At 44.4% G+C, this 25,685-nt stretch overlaps 2 protein-coding genes across 3 annotated transcripts in view; one reads left to right on the top strand and one right to left on the bottom strand.

Moving 5' to 3' along the window:
• Nucleotides 1-2,144, top strand: part of LOC106594632 (bMERB domain-containing protein 1) — a 28,963-nt gene extending 26,819 nt beyond the window's left edge. For both annotated transcript variants that reach the window (XM_045707375.1, XM_045707372.1), the window contains exons 5-6: nt 397-482; nt 1,135-2,144. In XM_045707375.1, coding sequence (XP_045563331.1) covers nt 397-482; nt 1,135-1,250 — 202 coding nt within the window. In that variant the 3' untranslated portion in view covers nt 1,251-2,144. The remainder of the gene's footprint in view (nt 1-396; nt 483-1,134) is intronic.
• Nucleotides 2,145-4,462: 2,318 nt separating this feature from the next.
• On the bottom strand, nt 4,463-25,649 carry LOC106589040 (meiosis regulator and mRNA stability factor 1). Its single transcript, XM_014178701.2, is given in 29 exon segments — nt 4,463-8,138; nt 8,309-8,467; nt 10,041-10,148; nt 10,442-10,502; nt 10,821-10,912; nt 10,915-10,966; nt 10,968-11,051; nt 11,585-11,824; nt 12,244-12,471; nt 12,813-13,015; nt 14,010-14,143; nt 14,526-14,668; nt 15,025-15,245; nt 15,601-15,782; nt 16,044-16,163; nt 16,287-16,523; nt 16,893-16,973; nt 17,158-17,336; nt 17,859-18,066; nt 18,379-18,555; nt 18,916-19,070; nt 19,854-20,366; nt 20,896-21,071; nt 21,179-21,296; nt 21,414-21,622; nt 21,781-21,925; nt 22,167-23,018; nt 23,379-23,587; nt 25,396-25,649. Coding segments are annotated over 28 exon segments (5,487 nt in total). The 5' UTR covers nt 23,541-23,587; nt 25,396-25,649; the 3' UTR covers nt 4,463-7,890.
• Nucleotides 25,650-25,685: the final 36 nt, after the last annotated feature.

Raw genomic sequence — 25,685 nt, 5'->3', positions numbered from 1 at the left:
TCTCACTTACTCCCCATCCTCTGCCTGCTATCTTGGTCCTCCTTTCTTCGACATGGAGATTACTTACAGACAGCAGAGCTGATATGAGATCACAGTGTGTCATTCAGTGAATGTATGGAGTATTGAGGATAATGAGAAGTAAACTGCAACGGACAGATTGCGAGACATTCTTGGAAACAAAGCTATGTGCATGGAGATTTTATGTGCCATAAATAGTCACTAACTTTATGGAATAGGAGTATGGCCACAGGGTATGTTACAGTCTGGAATGTGACAACTGTTTAGGGGCAAATGCTTTGGTACGTACGTATGGGGGTATTCTACAGACTACAGACTGTGACGTTTGGCCATTGAGTAAGGGGTAACCACTAACTGTAACCCATATCCTCTCTACAGGGAGCAGGAGGAGGACAAGGAGATGGCTGAGTTCCTGAGACAGAAGCTGATGCCTCTGGAGAAGCTGGCCAGAGAAGCTGCCCAAAGTGAGTAGTATCCTTCATACAAAACACACACTAGTACACACTCAATAGCTTAAATTCAATACACGTGTAGGACGCAATGCAATGAAATGCTTACAGGTTCACCCTCTTGACAATGCAACAACAACATAGTCATGGTCACAGTGGCCTTGATGAAAACACTCAAGTACATATTAAAAGCACATATACAGTAAAGATGTAGATATTATATAATACCAAGCAGATTAGTTCTGTCATATCCAGAGTCACAGACCATATGAGTGGCCCTGACTGTCATACAGTTTCATACCAGGCACACCGGCTCTGTCACATTAGGTCAAGACCGAGATAAATCGAGTGGCAACAAGGAACAACTGACAAGCCACGTAATGGAATTAGTGTGATAACAGCTGATTCAAATCATATCAGAATATCGATTCGAGAACAGTCTTAGTTGTTATGGCGTTGATTTAATCTAATCGTGGCTTGGACTTCATTCAGACAGATTCAAAGATGGGAATCTTAGAGAAATAGCTGTGCCTTTTTCATTTCCATCTAAAACCACAGAGAACGTGTCCAAATGTGCACCCTTATACGAGCCCCTGGTAGGAGTGCAAAAGTAGTGCACCATGTTGGGAATAGACATTTCAGATTTGCCCATACTCTCTTACCCCAGATCCCCAGAAGCCCAAGAGACAAGTCCCTGATCCTCCGCCCAGCAAGCCGACCATCACCAAGTCCATCACCATCATCAAGGACTGCTGCGGAGCCACCCAGTGTTGTGTCATGTAACCGTGGTTACAGAGGAGTTGAGGACAGTACACCCTCCCATTCACAGCACCACCCTAGTAACAACAACACAGTCACACTGTACATCTGTCACCTGACCTGGTCTCTTGGTGTCATATCACCTATCGTTACATCATTTCCTGTGATCCAGAGAACCCTGGTGCAAAATGGACACCCATATAGAGGTGATAGATGGACAGGCATGGCCACATGTAAATACAGTAAATGATGGAAATGAAATACATGACACTATATAATGTTAAAAGGCAATTGGAAATTGAATATATGGGACCTGTACAGTATTGTAAGCAAGCAACATAAGCTACAATGACATTTCAATAGACCAATTTATATTGAAACATTCTTCAGAGATCAATAATGACATATATTCCTCAGATTTATAAGCACAACGTCCCGTACCGAACCACAAATGCATCATACCAAGGTTCTCTGTCCACCAGGAAATGACATGACTTAATTGTTATTCACTTTGTCATTTTGATAACGGGTATTTACTGTATGCTTCCATTCCAACCCTTTAACGGAACAACTAGAACTCCTCTCAGACTTAGGACTGTATGCTTAACAGGGTGGGGTCAATACCATTTCAATTCAGTCGATTACTTACCGAATTACCAGATTTTAAAATGAATTGATCCAACCCTGATGCTTGCTCTGGAACTGTAGATAATGAAACACTTCACTCACTGTAGTACATTTTTTTAATCCCTTTATTGTAAAGGTATACTTCCTATATAAACAGTATTACTGAACACAGTTGCTATGATACCATTTACATTGGCAAGCTGCAACAATCGCATGATTGAGTTATTTTGTTACTCTATGATGTATATTAACGTATCAATAACCAGTATACACGCATTTATGTTGCTAAGACAAAGTCAGCCTTACAACTGGTCATTCTTATCTTCACCAAAACATAGTGGTAGTTATTACCATAGTATCACTACAATATTATTCATGATTACAATGAATAAGTATTGGAAGGAAAACAATTAGCGTCATACTACGAGTCTTGCAATTTCTACGGCAAAACAAGAAGAGGTGAATGCAATTCTTTATTGTACATGCCTTTAAGATTCTGGAAAAGAGTTTGTTGGAATCCAATGTTTGTAGAAGATTAGGGAGTCCTGTTCAACAAAGTGACCCTCTACTTCAGATTATTTTCCTCTAACCCCACGCCTCCCTTTGGGTAGATCTCAGAAGTATTTTCCTTGACTCATCAAGTCCTTCTCCTTGCTTCCATCGGAGGTTTTGAGAAGCAAAGAATTGAGGAAAACACTGAGACCCATCCCTGAACTTTGTTCTGTAGTATATTAGTGATGTTTTAATGTCCAAATTGAACAATATGCATAAATGAGCCGAAAATACCTGTACATATACAGTACCAGTCAAAAGTTTGGACACACCTACTCATTACAGGGTTCTTTATTTTTACTATTTTCTACATTGTAGAATAATAGTGAAGACATCAAACCAATGAAATAACACATATGGAATCATGTAGTAACCAAAACAAGTGTTAAATCAAAATATATTTTATATTTGAGATTCTTCAAAGTAGCACTCTTTGTCTTGATGACAGCTTTGCACACTCTAGGCATTCTCTCAACCAGCTTCATGAGGTGCCTGGAATGTATTTCAATTAACAGGTGTGCCTTGTAAAAAGTTACTTTGTGGAATTTCTTTCCTTCTTAATGCATTTGAGCCAATCAGTTGTGCTGTGACAAGGTAGGGGTGGTATACAGAAGATAGCCCTATTTGGTAAATGACCAAGTCCATATTTACATTTACATTTTAGTCATTTAGCAGACGCTCTTATCCAGAGCGACTTACAGTAGTGAATGCATACATTTCATACATTTTTTTCCGTACTGGTCCCCCGTGGGAATATTATGGCAAGAACAGCTCAAATAAGAAAAGAGAAACAACAGTCCATCATTACTTTAAGACATGAAGGACAGTCAATCTGGAAAATGAAGAACTTTGAAAGTTTCTTCAAGTGCAGTCGCAAAAACCATCAAGCGGTATGATGACACTGGCTCTCATGAGGACCACCACAGGAAAGGAAGACCCAGAGTTACCTCTGTTGCAGAGGATAAGTTCATTAAAGTTACCAGCCTCAGATTGCAGCCCAAATAACTGCTTCACAGAGTTCAAGTAACAGACACATCTCAACATCAACTGTTCAGAGGAGACTGTGTGAATCAGGCCTTCGTGGTCAAATTGCTGCAAAGAAATCACTACTAAAGGACACCAATAAGAGACTTGCTTGGGCCAAGAAACACAAGCAATGGACATTAGACCAGAGGAAATCTGTCCTTTGGTCCGTTGAGTCCAAATTTGAGATATTTGGTTCCAACCCGCCATGTCTTTGTGAGACGCAGAATAGGTGAACAGATGATCTCCGCATCTGTGGTTCCCATCGTGAAGGAGTTGGTGCGATGGTGTTTTGCTGGTGACACTGGCAGTGATTTATTTAGAATTCAAGGCACACAACCAGTATGGCTCCCAGAGCATTATGCAGCGCTACGCCCTCCCATCTGGTTTGCGCTTAGTGGGACTATCATTTGTTTTTCAACAACCAAAAACACAGCTCCAGGCTGCGTAAGGGCTTTTTGACCAAGGAGAGTGGAGTGCTGCATCAGATGACCTGGCCTCCACAATCATCTGACCTCAACCCAATTGAGTTTGACCATAAAGGACAAGCAGCCAATAAGTGCTCAGCATATGTTGGAACTCTTTTAAGACTGTTGGAAAAGCATTCCTAATGAAGCTGGTTGAGAGAATGCCAAGTGTGCAATGCTGTCATCAAGGCAAAGGGTGGCTACTTTGAAGAATCTCAAATATATTTTGATTTGTTTAACACTTTTTGGTTACTACATGATTCCATGTGTGTCATTTCATAGTTTTGATGTATTCACTGTTATTCTACAATGTAGAAAATAGTAAAAATAAAGAAAAACCATTGAATGTGTTGGTGTGTCCAAACTTTTGACTGGTACTGTATGTAAATAAAAAGGCATCTTTCAGCAATTCACTGGTTTTCCAAGTCATTTAAAGGGATCGTTCAGTTTGAAATTTTAGTAACATTGTTAAATTACCAGCTAGCAAACCATAAAACCCTTTGCACTTACTGTCACTTTCAGCAAGTAAAAATAAGAGAAACTCAAGTCAAAAATAAGAGGAAGGAGTAATGCTTGAGTGATTTATTCAACAGAAATCATTTGGTCCCCTCAACATCAATGAAACGGTTACAACAACGTCTTGTATGTGTATGGTGAGGTAAGATGAAGGGGGAACAGGGAGAAGAAACGATAGAATACTTCAGTGAAACAAATACAGAACAGAAAAATGATCACAAAGGATAACCTTGATGACAAAAACTGGAGGGGGGTGAGTTCCATGGGAGTACAACAGAGAGACTGTAAGAGAAGTGCAAACAAACATTGACAGACATGGCAGTATCCAAAATAGCACCCTATTCCCTATATAGTGCACTACTTTTGACCAGAGTTCATATAAAGTAGTACACTATATAGGGAATATGCTGCCGTTTCAGATGCAGACCATGATATACTCACTTCGAGATACAATTAAATCGCACTATAGTGGAGTCCGATACAAATTAGCCAACGACAAAACCTTGCAAAACAATTCTTTTTTCACCTCAAATGAACAAACCCACAATAAACCTTTTACAAGAACCAAAGCTATGCAAAGGTGCATACGGAGTACTTTACCAGTACATGCTGCTTTTTACTGATGTAAGCAAACTTATGACAATTGTACCTCTTATTTTAACTCTGCCTTCTGAGATAGTGGACACTGTAGCACCTGGGAGTTAGTTCTAACGTAAAACGCAGTTGTATCTTTCGAGGCCAAACTAAAGTATAATTTAAGTTTTAGTGCACAATTTTAAGGCAACTTTTGTGCCGATTGTCCCTTTGTTAAAGAGAGAAATAAGATTCTGCCCATTGTTAAAACTGGGTCTAACACTTTCGGAAGATTCTGAGCCTTTAAGCCGTTATCCCTCAATATACCGTATCGGAAATCGCTCAAGATTCTGGGAAATCCACCTCCTTTACTGAGTGAGTCATGTAATTAGAAACAGGAAGGAAATCTTGGGCTTCAAAACACAAAAGTCTAGTAACTAACGAGGAGAATAAAATTAGATGCTAATTTGAAACACAGTCAACAGGAAAAACACTAACAGGACAGGAATCTGAGCAGCCATATTGGCTCTTGGCAAGGAGATCACTATCATGGGCTCTGGCCCAATTTCTCTGGTCTTCAACTGAATCTCCAACACATACAGTAACACTGACAGAAGGAAGACATTTTGGATCAAAGGAGATGGACATCAGGGGCCCTGGCCCAATTCTCTGGTCTTTTCTGCATCTTCAACACAGTAGCACAAGAGCGAAAACTGCATCTTTCAACATCCGTTCATAGGGATGCTGTTTTTCCCTTACATCAAGTCATGCCTTCTACTTTCCAAACCATGCTTGTAGGTAGGAACTCAATGTCATAACTTGGGGTTGGTTGGTACAATCAGCACTCATCAACACGTAGGATAGGCAACAACAAAAAATAAATCTATAGACAATCACAAGTAAAAATGTTATGTAAAGACGGATGAGGTGTGGTATGTCTCCAGTCCATTCAGACGCCATCCCTTACTAAGCGCCATGGCAGATACAAGCCATTGTAAGAGCCAGGCGTTGTCCAGAGCCGCACGAGGGCCTTTGTCCCTTTGATCCTATCGGGGGCCTCCAGGGGCCCCTCTTGCTGTTTCATGTGCAGCTGGAGCACACAAGTGCCCATCTCATCTCTCCACTTTTACTAAAAACACCAAGTCTATCTCATTGTTTTAAAAATCAAAAATCCCAGCTCCTCTACTCAATCAGTAGAGACAACACTGAAAATGTAGACAAAAAGCAACAAGGTTGAACAAAAACAACCTTGGGCATTTCCACAGTAACCAGGAGGGGGGGGGGTGTAAACAGTAACCAGGAGTGGGGGAGTGGAGGTGATGTAAACAATACCTCTAATATATGGTTTCTGCGGAAACAAGAGAACTTCAACTAATTTCTTTAAAAAAATGCTGTTCACTAACAGTCCGATTTCTGACCTAATAGGTTTACACCATGCATAAATGTTTTATTTTTTATGCACAACATGCATATTACACACCACCTATAAGTTATTCAAGTGTAAACCGCACTCAATCTCTAAAAATACAAAAACAGAAATGATTTCGACTTAGCTTCCGGCAGCAAACAGTGTCACCATATCTTTGTTCACGCTGCCTCCAAGCTTTTTAACACTTGGTCCAAGTATTCAGGGTCTCGGCTTCTGCCTTGCCTAAATAACGGCCCAAGGCAGACTGGCCCTCAACCTCGCCAAGAGCTCGTTCAAAACTCATCACTGAGGAATCAGAATTCCTTCTCTTTTACACTGTCGTACACATTGGAGACAGAGCTGATTGCGACACCCCATTGAGAACACACAGATACAAGCTTAGATCGATTTGACTGAGACCAGACTGCCGTCAAAGTTACTTCGAAGCCATTTTGATCACTCCTGCCATTGACTCGATACTTAACTGATAAACTGAAAACACCAGCCATATAGGCTACTACTTTATGAAAGAACATAGTCAAGGTGGAACGATGTCTGAGGACTCCAACACTGGAGTGTGAACTGAACACAATGCTAAACATTGCCCAAGAGAAAGAGTTAAAAGAATGAGATGGGCATGGTTACTCAATAATGATAATTGTCAATACTACCTCCAAAGCTGCCTCAATGGCAAAGCTCAAATATAATTTGTTTTACTTCTAGCTGTATGAAGAAGTGCATTTGTCTGATGACAAAATACAATGGGGACAACACAGCGGAGAGGGCAGTAGACACTTTACGGTTCCTTTCTTGAAACATAGCAAGGCAGTATCAAAATAATGACGTTTCTCTACATATTTATATAGCTTTCCCTCAGAGCTTCCTTGACACATGATATAAAATCCCTGTATAAGTTCCCATTTTTAAACAAGTTACTGTATTAAATCTCTGAGGGGTTTTGAGTTCAGGTAAGGGTATTCAGTGGTAAAATAGGCATCTTTTGAGTTTAAACTGCAAATCGCGTGGCTACAGTGCCAACTACCTCAGTATTTGCTGTTGCTGTATTGTCCAATGTGGGGAAGTTCTCTTCCACTTTCAGAGAATCATGTTTCCAAACAGTTTATCCATAGTATATAATTAATATCTACCACAAAACCTTTCTGGACATGCATTAATCTGACTAAAATTACACGGCTTTGAAAAATGAATGGCTGTGGCAGAAATAACTGCAACAAGAAAACGCATGGCTTTGTGAAGAAACACCTACATCCACATGATGATTGAGTTTGAAAAGATTAGGGGAAAAGGCAATGAAAGGAAATAATGTCACAGTTTGTTGCGAGGGGCATGACTAAAAACAAAATCATTCTTTTTGGGGCTTTTTACAATTTAGCTGATCAACTCTTCATTTTCGAGTTGTGTGTGATGAATGTGTGTGTGTGCGTGTGTGTATGTGCGAGTGTGTGCTTGTTCCAGCATGTGATTGTCAGTGAGTGTCTTAGGGGGCGGCTGTAAAAGAGAAGTTAGCTGCCAGCTTCACTTTATTGCGAGGAGCCCTCTTGCTGGGGCTGTTTTCAACGGACGCTGTTTTGCGGGTCACATTCTGTGGAGGCTTGGTAGTCGTGGAAACCAAAACAACAACATTCTGGTTGTTGTCAGTTAGTGGTTCGATAGGCTCAGCTGTGTCACAGACAGCAGGAGCTGCTACTTCTTCTGCTACAGCTTCCTCCTCAGGTTTATCACGCTCTGAAAAACACACAATGGCAACACATATCCTGGTCAGTCCAAGGGAAGATGTCAGCTGTGTGTATAGCGGAGCATGAGTAAGCTTGAAGCTAATGCCTAGGAGGGCTAACAGTCTCATGGCACACAGAAGACCTGGGTTTGAACCGCGGTTGATCACGTGATCAGCTCACCTGCTGGTGATGGCGTCTGCTCGAAGCGGATGAGGTCAGCCTGTTGGAGAACGGGGTCAGGGTGCAGCTGGGGAGAGGGCAGGCAGGAGGGTACTGGGCCACACAGCAGGTCTACTGGAGAAGTCAGACACAGCAGCTCTGTCTCCACCCCACCAACATCTGATGGAGAAAAAGAGACTTCATTTCTGCTTCAATGTATAAACAACTATTAACCTGTTGGGTCTAGGGGGCAGCATTTGCACGTCTGGATAAAAAAAATGTACCCGATTTAATCTGGTTACTAATCCTACCCAGTAACTAGAATATGCATATACTTATTATATATGGATAGAAAACACTCTAAAGTTTCCAAAACTGTTTGAATGGTGTCTGTGAGTATAACAGAACTCATTTGGCAGGCAAAACCCTGAGACATTTTCTGACAGGAAGTGGATACCTGATGTGTTGTATTGATTTTAAACCTATCCCATTGAAAAACACAGGGGTTTAGGAATATTTTGGCACTTCCTATTGCTTCCACTAGATGTCACCAGCCTTTACAAAGTGTTTTGAGTCTTCTGGAGGGAGATCTGACCGAACAAGAGCCATGGAACGGTGATGTCCCATTAGACACCTGGCGCGCTACTTCATGTTGGGTACCCTCGTTCCAATACGTTATAAAAGGCTATGCATTCGTCCACCTTGAATATTATTCATGTTCTGGTTAAAAAGGCCCTAATGATTTATGCTATACAACGTTTGACATGTTTGAACGAACGGAAATATATTTTTTCCCCTCGTTCATGACGAGAAGTCCGGCTGGCTTACATCATGTGCTAACGAGACGGAGATTTTTGGACATAAATGATGAGCTTTTTTGAACAAAACTACATTCGTTATGGACCTGTGATACCTGGAAGTGACATCTGATGAAGAGAATCAAAGGTAATGGATTATTTACATAGTATTTTCGATTTTAGATCTCCCCAACATGACGTCTAGTCTGTATCGCAACGCGTATTTTTCTGGGCACAGTGCTCAGATTATTGCAAAGTGTGATTTCCCAGTAAGGTTATTTTTAAATCTGGCAAGTTGATTGCGTTCAAAAGATGTAAATCTATAATTCTTTAAATGACAATATAATATTTTACCAATGTTTTCTAATTTTAATTATTTAATTTGTGACGCTGACTTGACTGCCGGTTATTGGAGGGAAACGATTTCCTCAACATCAATGCCATAGTAAAACGCTGTTTTTGTATATAAATATGAACTTGATAGAACTAAAAATGCATGCATTGTCTAACATAATGTCCTAGGAGTGTCATCTGATGGAGATTGTAAAAGGTTAGTGTATCATTTTAGCTGGTTTTATGGTTTTGGTGACCCTGTCTTTGACTTGACAAAACATTACACACAACTCTTGTAAATGTACTGTCCTAACATACTCTAAATTTATGCTTTCGCCGTAAAACCTTTTTGAAATCGTAAAACGTGGTTAGATTAAGGAGATGTTTATCTTTCAAATGGTGTAACATAGTTGTATTTTTGAAAAATTTGAATTTTGACATTTATTTGGATTCAAATTTGCCGCTCTTGAAATGCACCTGCTGTTGATGGAGTGCACCACAGGTGGCACGCTAGCGTCCCACCTAGCCCCAAGAGGTTAAAAAGCTTAAAAACACCAACAAGGCAAAAAGAACATCAAAATATTGGTAATAGTGCCTAAGACTCCAGTGGTGTGGTTAGTTACCTGGGCTGTGAGTTCCAGACTCTGTGTTGCTACAGGGGCTGTCTCTCTGGCTGGCCCCGTCCTCAGGCTCCTCTGAGGCTGCAGGGCTGGCTCCAGTGGCTCGTGCTGCTGAGGAGAACCAACCCACAGACAATTATTACACTCTTTCCATTACAGAGTAAACACTGTACCTTCAAAACACTACCATTTCTGTTCCCATCATACAAGCACAACACCACAAATTCTGTTCCCATTAAATGTAATATTCAACTTGTCTCATGTTGAAGGATCATACAACATGATGCCCATGAGATGAACTGATAACAATCCCTTCCCTTATGTTAATAGTAAATGCAGGTAAGGCTAAAGCCATGTGTTTCCACAGTTCCTGCTGCCAGACGGTCAGGCTGATTTGCCTTTACCTTTCATATCGTTCTTCAAAACGATAATCCTCTTGTGGCCATGTCCTTTGATCCACACTACCTGCACACAGGCAGAAGCAACATCCCATTTAATTACCACAAACCCCATCCATCCGTCACCACAGAGTCTGCTGTGGGGCTAAAGCCGTACACAGTGCAGGGACAGAGAAGGCAACTAACCACATCTGCTGCGTCGGCAGTGATATCCCAGTGCAGGTCCATATGCTGAAGTACTCTTTAGATACAAGTGTTATCAATTCCCATCTTACCATAACACATCTGTGTATTTCCAACATGTTGTTTAACGAGACGTTTCTTGTCTATCAGCTTTGAATTTGAGAAAAGCACTTAAAAAGAAAAGTTTGGCCTAATTCTGTACCTGTGGTATGGCGTTGAGCAGGTCGTCTACGCTGCCGTAGCCGTAGGAGCGAGGTTGGAGGCCGCGTCCGGTGAACTTGGCGTAGGCCCCGGGAACTCCGTTAGGAAGATCTGGTGGTAGTGGTAGGTGTGGAGCAGGGCACGCACCCCTACGGGCAAACTGGTACAGACGGGTTAGTCTAACTCTCTCCTCGCCACGCTCGCCTTCCTCCTCACCCTCACCGTAGAACAGCTGGGGGGGGGAGAAGGGAAGTTATGAGAAACACCAGGGGAGGGCAAACTTTGTGGCTCGAGGGACACATTGGGATTTTGAAATTAAACAGAGGGCCACACACATTTTTTTGGGGGGGTGGGCCAGAACAGGCAGTTCTTTGAAAATGTATAGGTCCATTGTCTTTTCAACATATCTTGTCTAGTTTGAGGTTAAAGAGGGGTTTTTTAACCCGCGGGTCGTAGTTTGCCGACCCCTGGTCTAGACCTACACACAAAGACCTAGTGGTCATCATTCCAAATTTTCTAACATATAAACCACAGTATTTCATTCAAAAGGATTGTGTAATACGTCTCAGACAATTACAAAACCCGACTAACGAAATGCTACCCAACTTTAAGACCCTGTGAAAAAGCCATAAAAAAATGCTTTCCACAGGAATCCATGATCCTGCATTCTTCAAATCAGACAAATAGGCAGTAGAGCAAAAAGGTTCCGGTCTATAGAACTAAACATTAGTATAGTATGATATCTCTATGGTCCAGTCCACCGACCTCCACCAGGTAAGGCAGGCTCTTCAGCAGCTCGCTGAGCGAGAGGAAGCCGTATTCACAGGGGTTGAGCTGTACCCCATGTACAGAATGATACAGCAGACTCAAGCCCTCCACGCTGACGGAGCCGTCTCCCTCGTGCTGCCCCAGGCCCATCAGCAGGGACAGCAGCTGGCACGTTAACAAGCGCAGAGACTTCCTGTTGATCAGCTGGACCTCACGGCCGTTAGCACCGTCCACCACCTGAGAAGATGAATCAGATGTATTTATAAAATCCCTTTATACTGCAGCAGTTATCACAAAGTGCATTCACAGTTGGAGGCGAGAGATTTTTTATTCAGAAAAACATGGCTGAATCTGGAATTGATAGCTCATTTCCAATATAAAGATGACATTTCAACGCACCAATAAGGGGCCTGCATGCTCAAACCTCATCAAAGCCACTTCAGTGACATCAATTCATATCAAGAAATACTTGTGACTCATCCTTAGGGGCCAAAATAATGTTGCTTGTTTAAACACGGTCTTGTGTAGCTCAGGATGTTCTTGTTCAGTGTTGGAGTCTACAACCATCAAAACATGCAGTATCACAACCATTTAAAATCGGTCTAAATCTATTAAGTACAACAGCCTACTACAGATGTATTTGACTGAACTGATACCTTGACGACGTGGCAGAGGTTGACGAGCAGGGCGGGCAGGGAGGAGACGTCGTAGTCCTGGAGCCTCAGGCCGTAGCCGAAGGTCTTGCTGTACTCAGACAGTAGCTGGGCAGCAGGCAGGCTGGAGTCTCTCTGGGAACGGAGCATCTTGACCAGCTGGGCAGCCAGGGCCTTCACACGCTCCACCTCTGTTAGGGTCAGCACCTTCTCCTCTCCACACTCCAACACCTGGGGAGAGAGAGGGGTTCCATAACAAAATGACCACTCTACTCTAGGAATAATGTTATTTGTACTGATAATAAATTACCCATGGGACAGAAATGAGATGCACACCAATATTTATTACACACATTTTTTATGGCAGGTGAAAAGAAAAATAGCTGCTGGGTATGAGTTATTACTGTCAGACGTTGCAATTAATTTCCACATCATTCCAGATGAAGGTAGTGCTGTGGATAAATTGAGGATAATCTGACATTATCAATGGCTTCTCCTGCAGTACTCTGAAGTCTACAAATAAAAAACACACATTCCTCCTGGGACAGAGAATGACTCTGGCCTCCACCCACCACGAGTACGTCGGGGATGGCCTCGAAGAGCTCCATGAGCTTGGTGAAGCCGTAGTAGGCGAGTTTGCACTGGCGTCCGAAGTGGTGGTGGTAGGTAGGGATGAACTTGGAGAAGGCCATGCGACAGTGGGGCTGGTGACGCAGTAGGTCCACCACCTCCTTACCAAACTGCTTGGTCCGCTCCATCTCATCTGATGTACGATCTGAGGGGGACGAGACAAAGGAGGGCAAGAGTTAAAAAGTCAGTTTTTTTATTTAAAATATATATTTTTAGAAGCCAGTTAGAGATTCTCTCTGCTGGGTGGTGTCTCCCTGTTGTAACAAACCACTTATTTATAAATTTACTTCACCTTCAACTTCTCTGTTTTGCTCACCTGGTAATTCCTATTACAGGTCATTACATTTTTTTGCCGTTTTTTTTATTTGCCATTTTAAAGATTATACAGAAAAAACAGGTAGGGGGTAAAACAACCTGATCCCCAACCCCATACCAAGTATAACAGGGGATTTTCAGACTTTATTGAACAGAGAGAGGATGACAGTGTGGAAAGATAGGAGGTTGTGTCAAAAGGCAGTAGGCTGGGTTTAAACCTACTGTATGCTGACACCGTAGACGTGTACCGAAGGCTGCGGCATTACTGCTACACCAGCCAGGTCACAGTCAGGAGATAGTCAGGCATATATGTGTGTGAAATGCATTTCTTTATTCCATGCCCCCCCATGGCAAGGATATTCTTATCCATATCTAAGGGAATTTCTGGGTTGAATAAAAGTGAGAAGAAAAAAAATCCTAAACAAAAAAAAGTGACTAATATTTCACAATTTTCTCCCAGGGATCGAATGTACAACTACAGACACAAACAAGCCAACAACCCAACCATCTGGTCCCAAGTTCAACATATTTTCTAAACAAGCGTAACCAATATTTCACGTTCCTTCCAAAAGCTGGGTATGTTCCCCCAAGGGATCAAATGTACTAGAAAGAGAACAACCCTCTGGTAGTTTATCCATAACCCTGATATCAGACCCATTAGGGTTGCAGAATTCTTGTTACTTTCCCCAAATTCCCAGAAATCCCAGGTGGAAGTACACCGGAACAATAACCACGAAAAATACAGAATCCTTCAACCTGAGAATTTTGGGGAAGTTACCGGAATGTTGCGACCCTAAGACCCATAGAGTGGGACCTCATCTCACCTCTCTTGGGAACAGAGATGACAGTGTCCAAGTCCTGGTGTGTGATGGTGATGGTGGTGTCAGGGATCTCAGCTAGCAGGTCCATCAGATCACACATCCCATAGTCCAGCACCCGCCAGTCTCTGGAGAAGCACCTGTAGGAATAGAAACACATTGTATGAAAATACACACAGACAGGGCGCCATTTGACACAGAAAAGAAACACACTTCAAATGAATTCATATAAACACCATCACAAGTAAATACACCTCCAAATAAGCCAATAGAAACAGAATCCAAATAAAGTCATAAAACAAAAATACTTTACTGTTAAATCAACAATAGCTGCCAGGAATGTGCTTAGCTCTTGGGATAGACAGCATGATTGGCTGAGAGCATGGGAATGAGCGGTCCTCCTATAGAATTGACCAGTGGTTGGCCTGCATGAATTTTAGACTCTTTGGCTAGACAGTACGATTTACTGAGAGAGTGGCGGAGTGGGCAGTTCCTGTGGGCAGTTCCTGTGGTAGTACTGACCAATGGTAGGCCTGCATGAAGTCCGTGATGGCCACCTGTTTGCTGGCCTGGAACTTGAGCAGTTTGAGGAGGTCCTGGGTGAATCTCTTCACCTGGGCACGGTGGGTCAGGGTCAGCAGACGCTTGGTGCCCATGCCAAGGATCTGGAGTTGAGAGAGGAAAAACAGATTCATTCATGCTTTGTTTACTTCAGGGTCGCCACCACTTCCTGCTGCAATAATCTATTAGACGTTGTACTAATTGTTTCTGTCAGGGATCTAACCTCAAGGCTGTTGAAGTGTGTAATGAGAAACAAAGTGGGCAAGGCTTTGTCAGAAGGGATAGCAGATGGTCTACCAGCCTCTTCATTGTGTGTTTGAGCTAGGAAGTCACTAAACGAGCAAGATTAAAAGTGATCCATCATGTGTCAATTAATTGAGCTTGAGTAACTGCCATCTTTGATTATCTGTGAAATGGAGTGATTTTTTCAACTGCGTGTGTGTGTGTGTGTGTCTCATACCTGCAGGACGTGAGGCACAGCCTCCAGTAGCTCCAGCAGCTTAGAGTATCCGTAGTCAGAGACCCTACACTGCTTGGCATAGTGGTGGTGGTAGGCAGGTATGAACTTGCTGATGGGCATCAGGTTGCAGGGCTGACCCTTCATCAGGTCAATGAGCTCTCTACTGAACTGGATCAACTGGGGGTTCCCCACCGGGGACTTGCACCGCTGCGTCCACTGGTCTATGACACACAAACAGCAAGAGGTTAATGACTTCTATTATAATAGTAGTGCGGGTGCAGCTCTGTCTTGGAGTGCTGGTATCTGTGTCAGCAGCACAGTATCCACCTACTAAAAATGTCAGGAAAGCAGTTTTTAGCTCAACATATGACACAATTCTTATTGCCTCCCGAGTATCTTCAACTGTCCTTGAGAATGGTCTTATGCGGTAGGGGTTTCCATTTTTAATGACTATAGGGTTTAAATTCTGTAGGTTTGTATTGCTTTTATGAACCCCAGGGGATTCCTCTGCGAGTCTAAATAAAGGTTTTCAATGTAATTCTCCCCGAGGGTTAGGGCTTCGAGTCAGGTCAGTACCTGTGTTGGATGCGGGCGGCTTGTTGTGGATCCACTTGATGACCTTGAAGCCGTTCTGAGCAGTGACGATGTTAATGCCTGGTATACAGGTGATGAGGTGCTCCAAGGGGACACTCCCCTCCACCTCCCCCTCCTCAGACACCGCCAGGGGGCCCAACTCTGATACATAGCACTCTGAGAAACTGAGTCACAGGAAAGCAAAATGAATATTCATGAAACACAAAATCTAGTAACATTTACAGTGTTATACGAAATGCCAAATGGCCATTGTACTCCATTTGTATGAAATGGGTTCTTGAAATATTGATTTAATTCATTAAAAGGTCTGTCCCATAAAAGTTCACTGATTTCAAGGCAGATCTCTCCGACTCCATTTATTGAATTGAACTTTGTTAAGCATCCACTGTCCGTTAATCTACCCAGGCAGAGACAGCGTTGGTTACCTGAGCAGGGGCAGGGTTCCCTCATGGGACTGTAGCAGACAGTGGACCTGGGAGGCCAGGGTCTTCAGAGACACCACCACAAAAGGAATCTTATACGAGTCTGGGTCAAAGTCTGCCTCACTACAGGGGGGACAGAGAGATCGAGCTCTTATGAAATAGTTTTTCAAAAAGAGCCCTGTAAAATTACTTAAATGTGAGTGAGTGTGTGTGTGTGAGCATATGGGTCTTTCGGGCTATCCCTACCTGAAGTTCTGCTGTGTGTAGTGGTAACTGCAGACAGGCTCGTGGTACTCCAACTGTTCAAACACCACAGGACTACCATTTGCCGAGGACCCCTCCTGGGACTGAGACGACCCCAGAGGGCTCTGTCTGGCCTGGCTACTGGGGAGGAGACACACCAGCCTGCCTCCACCCTGCTCCCTCACCGCCACCACCTCTTGTAGTCTGTATAGGTCGCTCACCACCAGCTTACGACCAAATCTGGGGAGAGGTGGAGGGATGGGTGGAAAGGAGTACATTGACATAGCCTCCGTTTACACAGGCAGCCCAATTCTGATCTTTTTTCCCCAATGATTGGTCTTTTAACCAATTAAATCTTCTCAAATCAGATCTTATTGGTCAAAAGACCAATTAATTAAAAAAAAGATCAGGGCCTGTTTTCCCAAAAGCATCTTAAGGATAAGTTCATTAGAACCATTGGATCCCATAGTTCCAATGTTGAACTTTGCATTAAGATGCTTTTGGGATAAAGTGTAAACGCAGCCACAGTACTTAACATTGCATAGGACTAACTCCTCCAGAGGTGGAGGGAGGTTGAGTGATGAGGAGGAGAGAAGCAACATGACTCACTTTTTCTCGTAGATTTCAGTGAACTTGAAAAGGGGAAGACAGCTGGCTGGCGCGTCCTGGAGAATCTGGAAGATTTCAGAGCTGTAGAAAGAGGAAACCGTTTAATACCATCCGAATCCATCTCAAACCAGGTACAAATCATGTTTTGGCGACATTTAAAAAAGGATGGTGACGAGTTCCCCGATCGAAGACATGAAACTGCCAAATGATGATGTGACACGTATGGGAGAGAGTACTACCTCAACGTTAGCTGTACTGTACATACCGGAGCATGGCTAGAGACTTGTTGCCGGCCCCGGTGATGAGGGAGACGTGGATGCGTTTGCTTCCTATCTTGTAGCGGTGCAGGCAGCTCACAGCACTGATGGCCTGCTGTAGGGAGACCATCTGGACGGTGGCCTTCAGCTGGTAGTCTGTGTGGGGACTCAGCTCCACGCCTTTAACCTGGAGGGAGACACGCACGTTAGCTTCTCATGTCGTCTACGGTGTCCGCAAATGACGCAGAAGCAATTTGACCTCATTGTGACAGTGAAATCCCATCGCCTTCCTCAATGACATTGCAATAGGGCAGGGTTTCCCAAACTCGGTCCTCCGGAACCCCAAGTTTAGTTTTTTGCCCTAACACTACACAGCTGATTCAAATAGTCAACTAATCATCAAGCTTTGATCATTTGAATCAGCTGTGTAATGTTTGGGCAAGATTCCAAAACATGCACCCCTTGGTGTCCCAAGGACAGAGTTTGGGAAACGCTGGCATAGAGTGCAAGCTACCATGTAAATACTACAGAGCACTTTTGGCACAAAAGCCGTGTCAGAAAATGACAGAATAAGTTGAACCAATACAATGACACTAAACTACTAAATCCTGACCTCACCATCTTGCTATTTAGCATCAAATGGGAGACAGATTAAAGCTCTATACATCTGTAATGAATAGCATCAGAATACTGTCTGTACAGGACTCACCCGTCCGTGTCTGGAGAAGGCATCATGCAGGCTCTGCTGCAGCTCCTTACGGGACATCCTGTAGTCCAGGTTGGCCACCTGTAAGTCTGCCCCGTCCGAGAAGGGCTCCGAGGCCTGGGGGCCCACAGGCAGACAGGGGCTGCTGCTGCCCCGGGGAGGAGGGCCTATTAGGGGGGAAGAGCGGCTCGACATGCAGGGGGATCCACTCCTGGAGCAGAGAGAGTGAGAGGAGTTGAGTGGGTTGGCAGCACCATAGGAAGGTATAGATTGAAATGTCATGACCAAAGAGTGTGAAATGTCTCAAAGAGTCAGATATTTGTATAGCTCAATGAGGTTACTTTAAGACGATTTGTGCAGGAAATTTTAAAACTAATTTGGGGGATATTCCCTTGCATAGTTTTTTTGGGACAAAAAAGGCTCAAGTTAAAACCAAGGCATGGACTGACATCTCTCCTCACCTAAAGACTGCTTACAGAGTAAGGAAACAAACGGGTAATTCTGTAGTGTCTGATGGTCTCACCGTGAGGACCAGGAGCCTTGGGAAAGGCCCTGTGGCTGGGGGAGGACCGAGGCGCTAAAGGTCTTGTGCAGGGTCAGCTTGCTGAAGGCAGAGGGGGTGCTGACCTGGAACTCTCCAGAGCTCCGGTCCACATGACGCTCAGAGTCAGATGCACTGCGGGGGCTGGAGAGGTCCCTCCTGATGGGGGAGAGGAGAGAGGACATTAACTAGAAGTTTAAACATTATGGCATACTCAGCTCTCTGAAAACAACTGCATGCGAATTTTAGGCATCACCTCAGCTCCAGTAGTTTGAGCACAAACCACCTCATTTAGAAACAGCTGCTTATTAATTCCTACATCTGCCTATGTGTTCTACACTTCCTTGGGTCGATGGACCCCTCTATAGCAGGGATACTTTTTGCAGGCCATTTTACAATATTGAAGGTAAAAACACATACAAGCCTGTGGGAACCAACTGGAATGGAACCGTCTAACAATTAGTACATTTGTTCTTTCTTCATTTTAGTCTGAAAGGGCCCCTGGCGTCCATAGCGTACCTCCTGCAGCTGAACATAGACTCTCCTATGAGGCCGGCCTTGATGGGGTGTTGCTGGGACGGCCCCTCTCCGTTACTGTTGGGGGAGGAGTTGCGCTGGCCTTTCTCTAGGGGGAAGCCCCCAATCTTGGGCTTGGTCTCCAGTCCACCTAGCTCCTGCACCAGGGGGACAACCAAAGTGTAACTAGATATATAGTGATGAATGTATTAGAATAGCCATCAGCTTGGCAGAATGGATGTGAAGTGGAAGAGGCTAATAGATAAACGATAGAGCTGAGAGGAAGGGGTCCTTGAGAATGGTGATTTTTTTCCCCAAAAGCTATTAAAAGAGCTATACGTTTCCCCCACTGTTAGTATTATTCAACCTCTTGTATTGCCATAACTCTGACATTATCATCACCATTCTCCAGTCTTCCCCTCAGCTCTATTGTCGGGTGGAGACAAAGCAACGGAGCAGCAGAATAAAAAGAGCAGAGATCAAAGTAACAGATCAAAAGCGTAGAAGAAAGAGACCATAAAAAAAACAGACTGTTACGGCCGGCAGGACAGGAAGCGATTACAAACAGAAGCAGGATTCTGACGAGACGAGGCATGGGATAGAGCAAAGATATGGGAGAAAGAGATATGCAATCATTAGATGAAACATTGATGGAGGCATTAATTGACGCGATGAATAGAAGAAATAAAAGGATAAGCCAGACATTATATGAAGCATAGGACAAAGTGTTAAAATGCCACACATTGATTAAAACATTACATGAAATGTTGAACGAAGCACAGAAACAGACCAGGCATTAAACTACATGAAGCATGGGATGAAGCATGGCTATAGTTTAAAAGCCACAGGTTAGCGCAGGCAGAGTGGAGGACATGGACAGGGTTAGGGGAGGACAGGCGGCACGCGGGATGGGGGGGGGGGGGCGGCAGGATGCTGCTGACCTGAGGAAGGGTTCTGGTTTGGGGGGGAACGGGGTAAAGTGCCCCCCCGCTCCCCCTCCTGGGGCTGTAGGGCCTCTCAGGCACCGGAACGGAGAGGGGGAGCGAGGATTCCCTCTCTCTCTGACACTCACGCCTCGCACGCCTTTTCCTCCTAGGGGAGCGCGGCTTCTCCAGGGGAAGGAAGGAAAAAGAGGAGGAGGGAAGAGGTTGAACTGGAAGCGGAGGTGGAGTCTCAGATGAGGAGGGTGGTGGGGTCGGGTCGTTCCCCTCAGTGGACGGAGCTGAGAAGGAGAGGGTGATGCGCCGGCCGAACACGTCCTCGTTCTCCATGCGCTTGCGGGCGCGCTCCGCCGCTTCCTGCGAGCCGAAGCGTAGGACGGCGGTGCCAGTGGCCATGGAGACGCCCAGCACCTTGCCCCCGCAGTTGTCGGAGAGGCGGCGCAGGCGGTTGCCCACGCTCTTGCCGTCGCAGCCCGGTGGCAGGTTGTACACATAGAGCAGGTTGAAACCGAGCTGGTGGGGGGGAGGAGAGGAGGGAAAGAGAGAAGATGGGACCGCTCTGGGTTTACATTTTTGAACATTCTTTGGAAATGTGTTTTGAAATGACAAGAGGTTTGCAGGGTCGGAGTCTTGTGATAGTGTTTCGTAGCATTACACTACTAAAGATCACACTGTAGAACGAGAGGGAAGACACAGGACCCGTGTGGCTCAGTTGGTAGAGCATGGCACTTGCAAGGCCAGGGTTGTGGGTTTGATTCCCACGGGGGACCAGTACGGACAAATATGAAAATGTATGCACATACTACTGCAAGTCGCTCTGGATAAGAGCGTCTGCTAAATGACTCAAAAGTAAAATGTAAAGAGGTCTAGAACCATTGGAAGAGTAAAGGGCAGATTTCAGATCGCCCAGAAGTAATGCCTAAAGGGCAGATATTTTCTCTGAGCAACCAGTCAGAGTACTGTAGATTTATTGAAAAAAAGTGACCTTCTGCCATTCTGCAATATGGATTACATATATCAGTCAAGCATCTCTGAAGCCTACCTGTGATTTGACAGCCTGTCTGGGCGGCAGGTCAGCTACCATCTCTTCAAAGGCCACGTGGCGGTGGGCGTGCTGCAGCAGGGCGTCCGACGTCTGACCGCTCTTATGGACCAGCATCACCTGGAAACCATGGCGATGCCGGAGGTCGCTCAGCTCGCTGGCAAAGTTCACGTCAGCTGCGAAACGGATTCGGAACCGGGGTTAACTACATAAGTATGGAGTGGACAAACGAAATGAAAGAAAAACAGTTTTAACATCCAGAATGTAAAATGAGCACACGCACAAGAGACTAGCACCACAGTAGCAGGGGCAGTGTGTGTTTCTGCAAAGCGCCGTAGGCTCTGACGAAGCTTGTCGTCCGCAGCGTTCTTGGCAGTAGCATTAATGTGCGCTACCGTCACCTGGGAGAAAATGTGACCAGAAGAGTATCAGACATTGCTCATTTAGGTAGAGTCAGAGACTGAAGAATACAGCGGAACACTTTACCAGCTGAGGGAATCAGATCACACACAAGTTACCTGGCAGTTGTTGAGCTCCTGGATGACGGCCTTGTTCTCCTTGCTGATGTCACAGACGCAGATGAACTCTGCCTCTCTGTGGCCCTGGAAGAAGTGGCTGCGGAGGCGCTGGACCACGGCTGCAGCAGAGCGACCGCTGGGAACGCAGCAGTTCTCTATGTCCCAGAAAACACCCACCGGAGGGATGTTCTCAGGACCTTCTGGAGAACCTGGGAGGGGGGGAGAAAAACACCAAACGTGTTCAGAAATTGAGCGAAACTGGGAGGTACTACTGTCCTGCGTGTCTCTAGTGAGAATTGTTTTTGAGAAAAATGTTGGTACAGTGTGCCCTTCTGAACATGACTCACATCATTACAGTAATACATACCATACTTCGTTGCAGATTTGCCCAGGCTGGAACCCAGCAGTAGCAGGCCGTCGGAGGAGGTCCCACAGCCGTTACACACGGGGATGGGCACTGAGGCCGACTGGGCCGAGGGCAGAGGAATGTTAGGCCACAACTTGTCTGCAGGCTGAACACGTGGAAAGAACAAGTTATCATTCTGTAGTCAGACAAAACAACTCATGTCTTCAAATGTTGTAATATTGTACAGTCACGGATGGGCAAAGAGTCATTTCTAAATGATGGGCAAATGACACAAATTGTAACTTGTATGCATGTAACTGAACGAAGTACTGCCCGTTCTTGTATACAAGTGACACCCAATATAATAGAGCGCCACCACCACAGTGAACAAAGAGAATTCCACCAACCTTCGTCAAACAATCCCGGCAGTAGTGCGACCCCGTGCGACAAGCTGTGCGTTCAAGATTGAAGTGCATAGCATTAGAAGAACAGATATGTCCCGAGGTGGGTATGTGGGGGTCACTGTGTGCTGCCAATGATCTCTGGACCCCCAGAGTGGCAGGGTTGTAATCACCACCACAGGGGTAATACCCAGCGGGAGTACCCATGTTACAAGTCCTATGGTGGGGGGTAGAGTGGGGGGTGGAGGTGGTAATGAATTTAGACTCGTTGCAGGGTAAAGGTATGGAGGGGTAAGAGTGGAGAGGTCTGAGAAGGCCTCCTGTACAGCAGGAGCATGGTAGGTGGGAGTGAGACTGAAAGGGTAGGGGCTGGGACGTGGTATCTACAGAGGGGATGTGGAGCTTGTAGCTCCCAGAGGGGAGTAGCGTGGCTCTAGCATCCCCTCCACCACCACCAAGGCTGGGGAAGTGCGGGTGTGAGTTGAGGGTGGTTGGCGTTATTTGACTGGCTCCTAGCCTGCTGAAAGTGGCTTCCTGAGAACTTGGAGGGAGGTAGAGTGGGACACCGCTGCTGACACCGACACCACTACTAGCGCTACCTCCACCACTAACAACCCCATAACCACCCCGACCTAATGGGTCTGTGCTGCAGTGCTCACAGTGAGTGCACGCGCTTACTTTGGGACTACCCCCCTGTTGTGGTAGCTGTTGGAAGGAGTCTTGTGGAAGAGGAGGCAGACAGGGAGGGGGCAGAGGGAGGGGGGCGAGGGGGAAGGGCTGGGAGGCAGCGGTGTGATGCGGAGGAGGAGGTAGATCTTTCAGCTCCAATACTGGCTTTCTGTTGTCCATGTAATCGTTCTGGGAAAAGAAGTTAAACAAACAAAAGGTTATTTCTAAACTAAACAAACAAAAAGGTTATTTCTCAGCATTATCATTTTATGCTTACTACTTATTTTTTTATTTGGCATTTGATTCCTGATTGATATTGTACTGCATTGTTGAGGAGAGTTAGTAAGCATTTCACTGAATAGTGCTCACGTGACCAATAAACTTTGATTTGATGGGGAAATGTATTCTAGTTTACCCTGACCTATCTTTGTACAACTTACACCTCAGCTCTACTACACACCTGTCGTGTCAATGTGACGTTCTACCTGCTACACAGAACATTGTTTTGAGAGCGAATGTAATGTTCTCTTGGGCTGAGATGTTACATACTTGTTTGTCTGTGTTGTAACTTGGGGAGTTTTGCTGCTTGGAGGTGGAGAAGCAGTCTGTGAGTTTCCAGAGCCGGGACGAGGCCTCTTTCTCGGGATGACTGAGCCATGGGAAGGGCCTAGAACTGCATATGGATCTCTCCTTTCCCAGGCCTTCCATCATACAACCTAGCAAAGCCTTTCACCATTTCGCTTCCTTCTCATGCTTCCCTAAGATAGAGAAAAGAGGAAGCCCTTTGTTTTTAAATGTTTCCAAGTTGGTCTTCATACGTTTCCACTGGCTGCAATAGGGTAGCTAACGTTATCTAGCTAGCTACCACCACAGAATGTTTAAACCTACCCCCACAGGGCTCTACAGAGCTACCATTTTGGGGGCATATGCGCCTAAATATTTAGCTGTGCTGCCTGGAATTATAACTTGGGAGCACAGTGCCCCTAAAAAACAGAATCCAGGTAATAATTGTTGAAACGATTTCTTCGCTGTGCCGCAGCTGCATGCAAACATGTGGTGGCACAGAAAGGAAAAGGTAGATTCTTCAGATGAGCTTCAGAAGTAGCTAGGATTCATATATTTATTATTTTAGTAATTTAGCAGACACTGATCTAGAGCGGCTTATAGGAGCAATTAGCATTAAGTGCTCAGATTTTTCACCAAGTTGGCTCGGGGATTCGAACCAGCAACCTTTCAGTTACTGTCCCAACACTCTTAACCACTAGGCTACCTGCCACCTTTATATATGCCCACTGTTGGCTATCTTAAAAATCTTCTAGATTTATTCAATTACAATAAACCCTGTAACATTTTTGGACTTATAAATAAATGATAAACCCATTGATTCCTGAAGAGTAGAACTTAAACTGCCCCATGAGCTTAGTTTAACTGTCAGAACCCATCAGAAGCCAAAATATAAACTTGTTTTCCCCATGTTTGTAAACAAAGTAAATGTAAACAAACACTATAGCCTCAAACATGGTTAAAACTGTACTTTTATATCATGATGGCCGGTCTGTGAATTTAAGTGTGGTTACATTTCCCACAGCCCAATCCCTCAACCTTTTACCGAAACAGTGACGGGAATCGTTTCAACTGCGGATTGCCGCTTGAATACCTCAAATATGTTTGTGTGCTTGGGAGCACGTGTGGAAAATGTCAGCATACAGCACCAAGCAAATTGTTAACTGCAGAGTTTAGCCGATTAAACAAGTTTTAAATCGTGGAGTTGAGTTGTCTATGCAGTTGCGACATGCTAGTGTGGATTTACTGTTTAGCTATACACGTGCCATTAAACTAAATGCGTGTTCCCGTTTGCTATGTTCATGACCAACTTCCCTCATATCATTCACTGGTTAATTTTAGTGGTGAAACGAGTGTACCTAGCTAACAGGACTGTTTGCGTAAACCAATCTCAGTGTTTGGTTAGCAGCTAACCAGAGTGAGCTAGCTACATGGATTCGCTTGAAAGTAGTTACAAAAAACTAAACAATTTTGCGGCACAACCTAAACGACAGAGCTTCTTCTCTACAACCATTGTGGCAATTCCTCGTAACATTACCTTGACAAATGACAGGCATTCTCTCACATAAGAGTACCGTTAAAGTTAGCTAACCTAGGTTGGTTAGGTAGCCAGCTAATGCTAACTGACGATTGTTTGTTGAGAGAGCACCTGCTACATACTGCTTAGTAGTAGGTACAAGGGCTAACATCGTGCTATGTCAACTAACAGTCAACGTTTTTGAATGGGGTATTTATCTAGATAACTGGTTATTTCTTACCTGACTGGCGAGCTAGCTAGCTACTTTACTTCCTTTCTTCTCATCATATCCCTCCGTAGTATTGTTTTTGCGTTATCTGTCTACCTAGCAACCAGACGTTTTTTTAACATACATTTGCCATAAACGATTCCACCACTGTCGCAATTGCACACAAAGCACCCAACTAGTTTCAATGTGTCCTTGCCACTGAGCTTATCGTTATATCCTTGCTAGCTGGTTATCAAATTCCTCAAAACGAAACTTACCATAATTACAACAGTATGCTGATCAAATTTATAGCCATTTTAATGTAAAATAACTACTAAATAACCTGTAATGGAATAAATAATTTGTTAACGAAGGCAATGCACACGTTCTCTCTATTCTGGAACGTCCGTCAATTTCAAATCGTGTAATGTTCCCACTTTATTAGTGGGAAATTGGTTTATCAAATCGAAACCTTTGTTTGTGTCCACACGGTGCACCGAATGACTAATAAAGTGAACCCCGTTGTCTACACTCACAGTCTTCCAGGAAATATAATTTGATTGGTTGA

Source organism: Salmo salar, chromosome ssa02, assembly GCF_905237065.1.
Source record: "Salmo salar chromosome ssa02, Ssal_v3.1, whole genome shotgun sequence".
NCBI lineage: Eukaryota > Metazoa > Chordata > Actinopteri > Salmoniformes > Salmonidae > Salmo > Salmo salar.
Note: the sequence above shows the minus strand (reverse complement) of the source record. Positions and strands in the feature narration are given on the sequence as shown.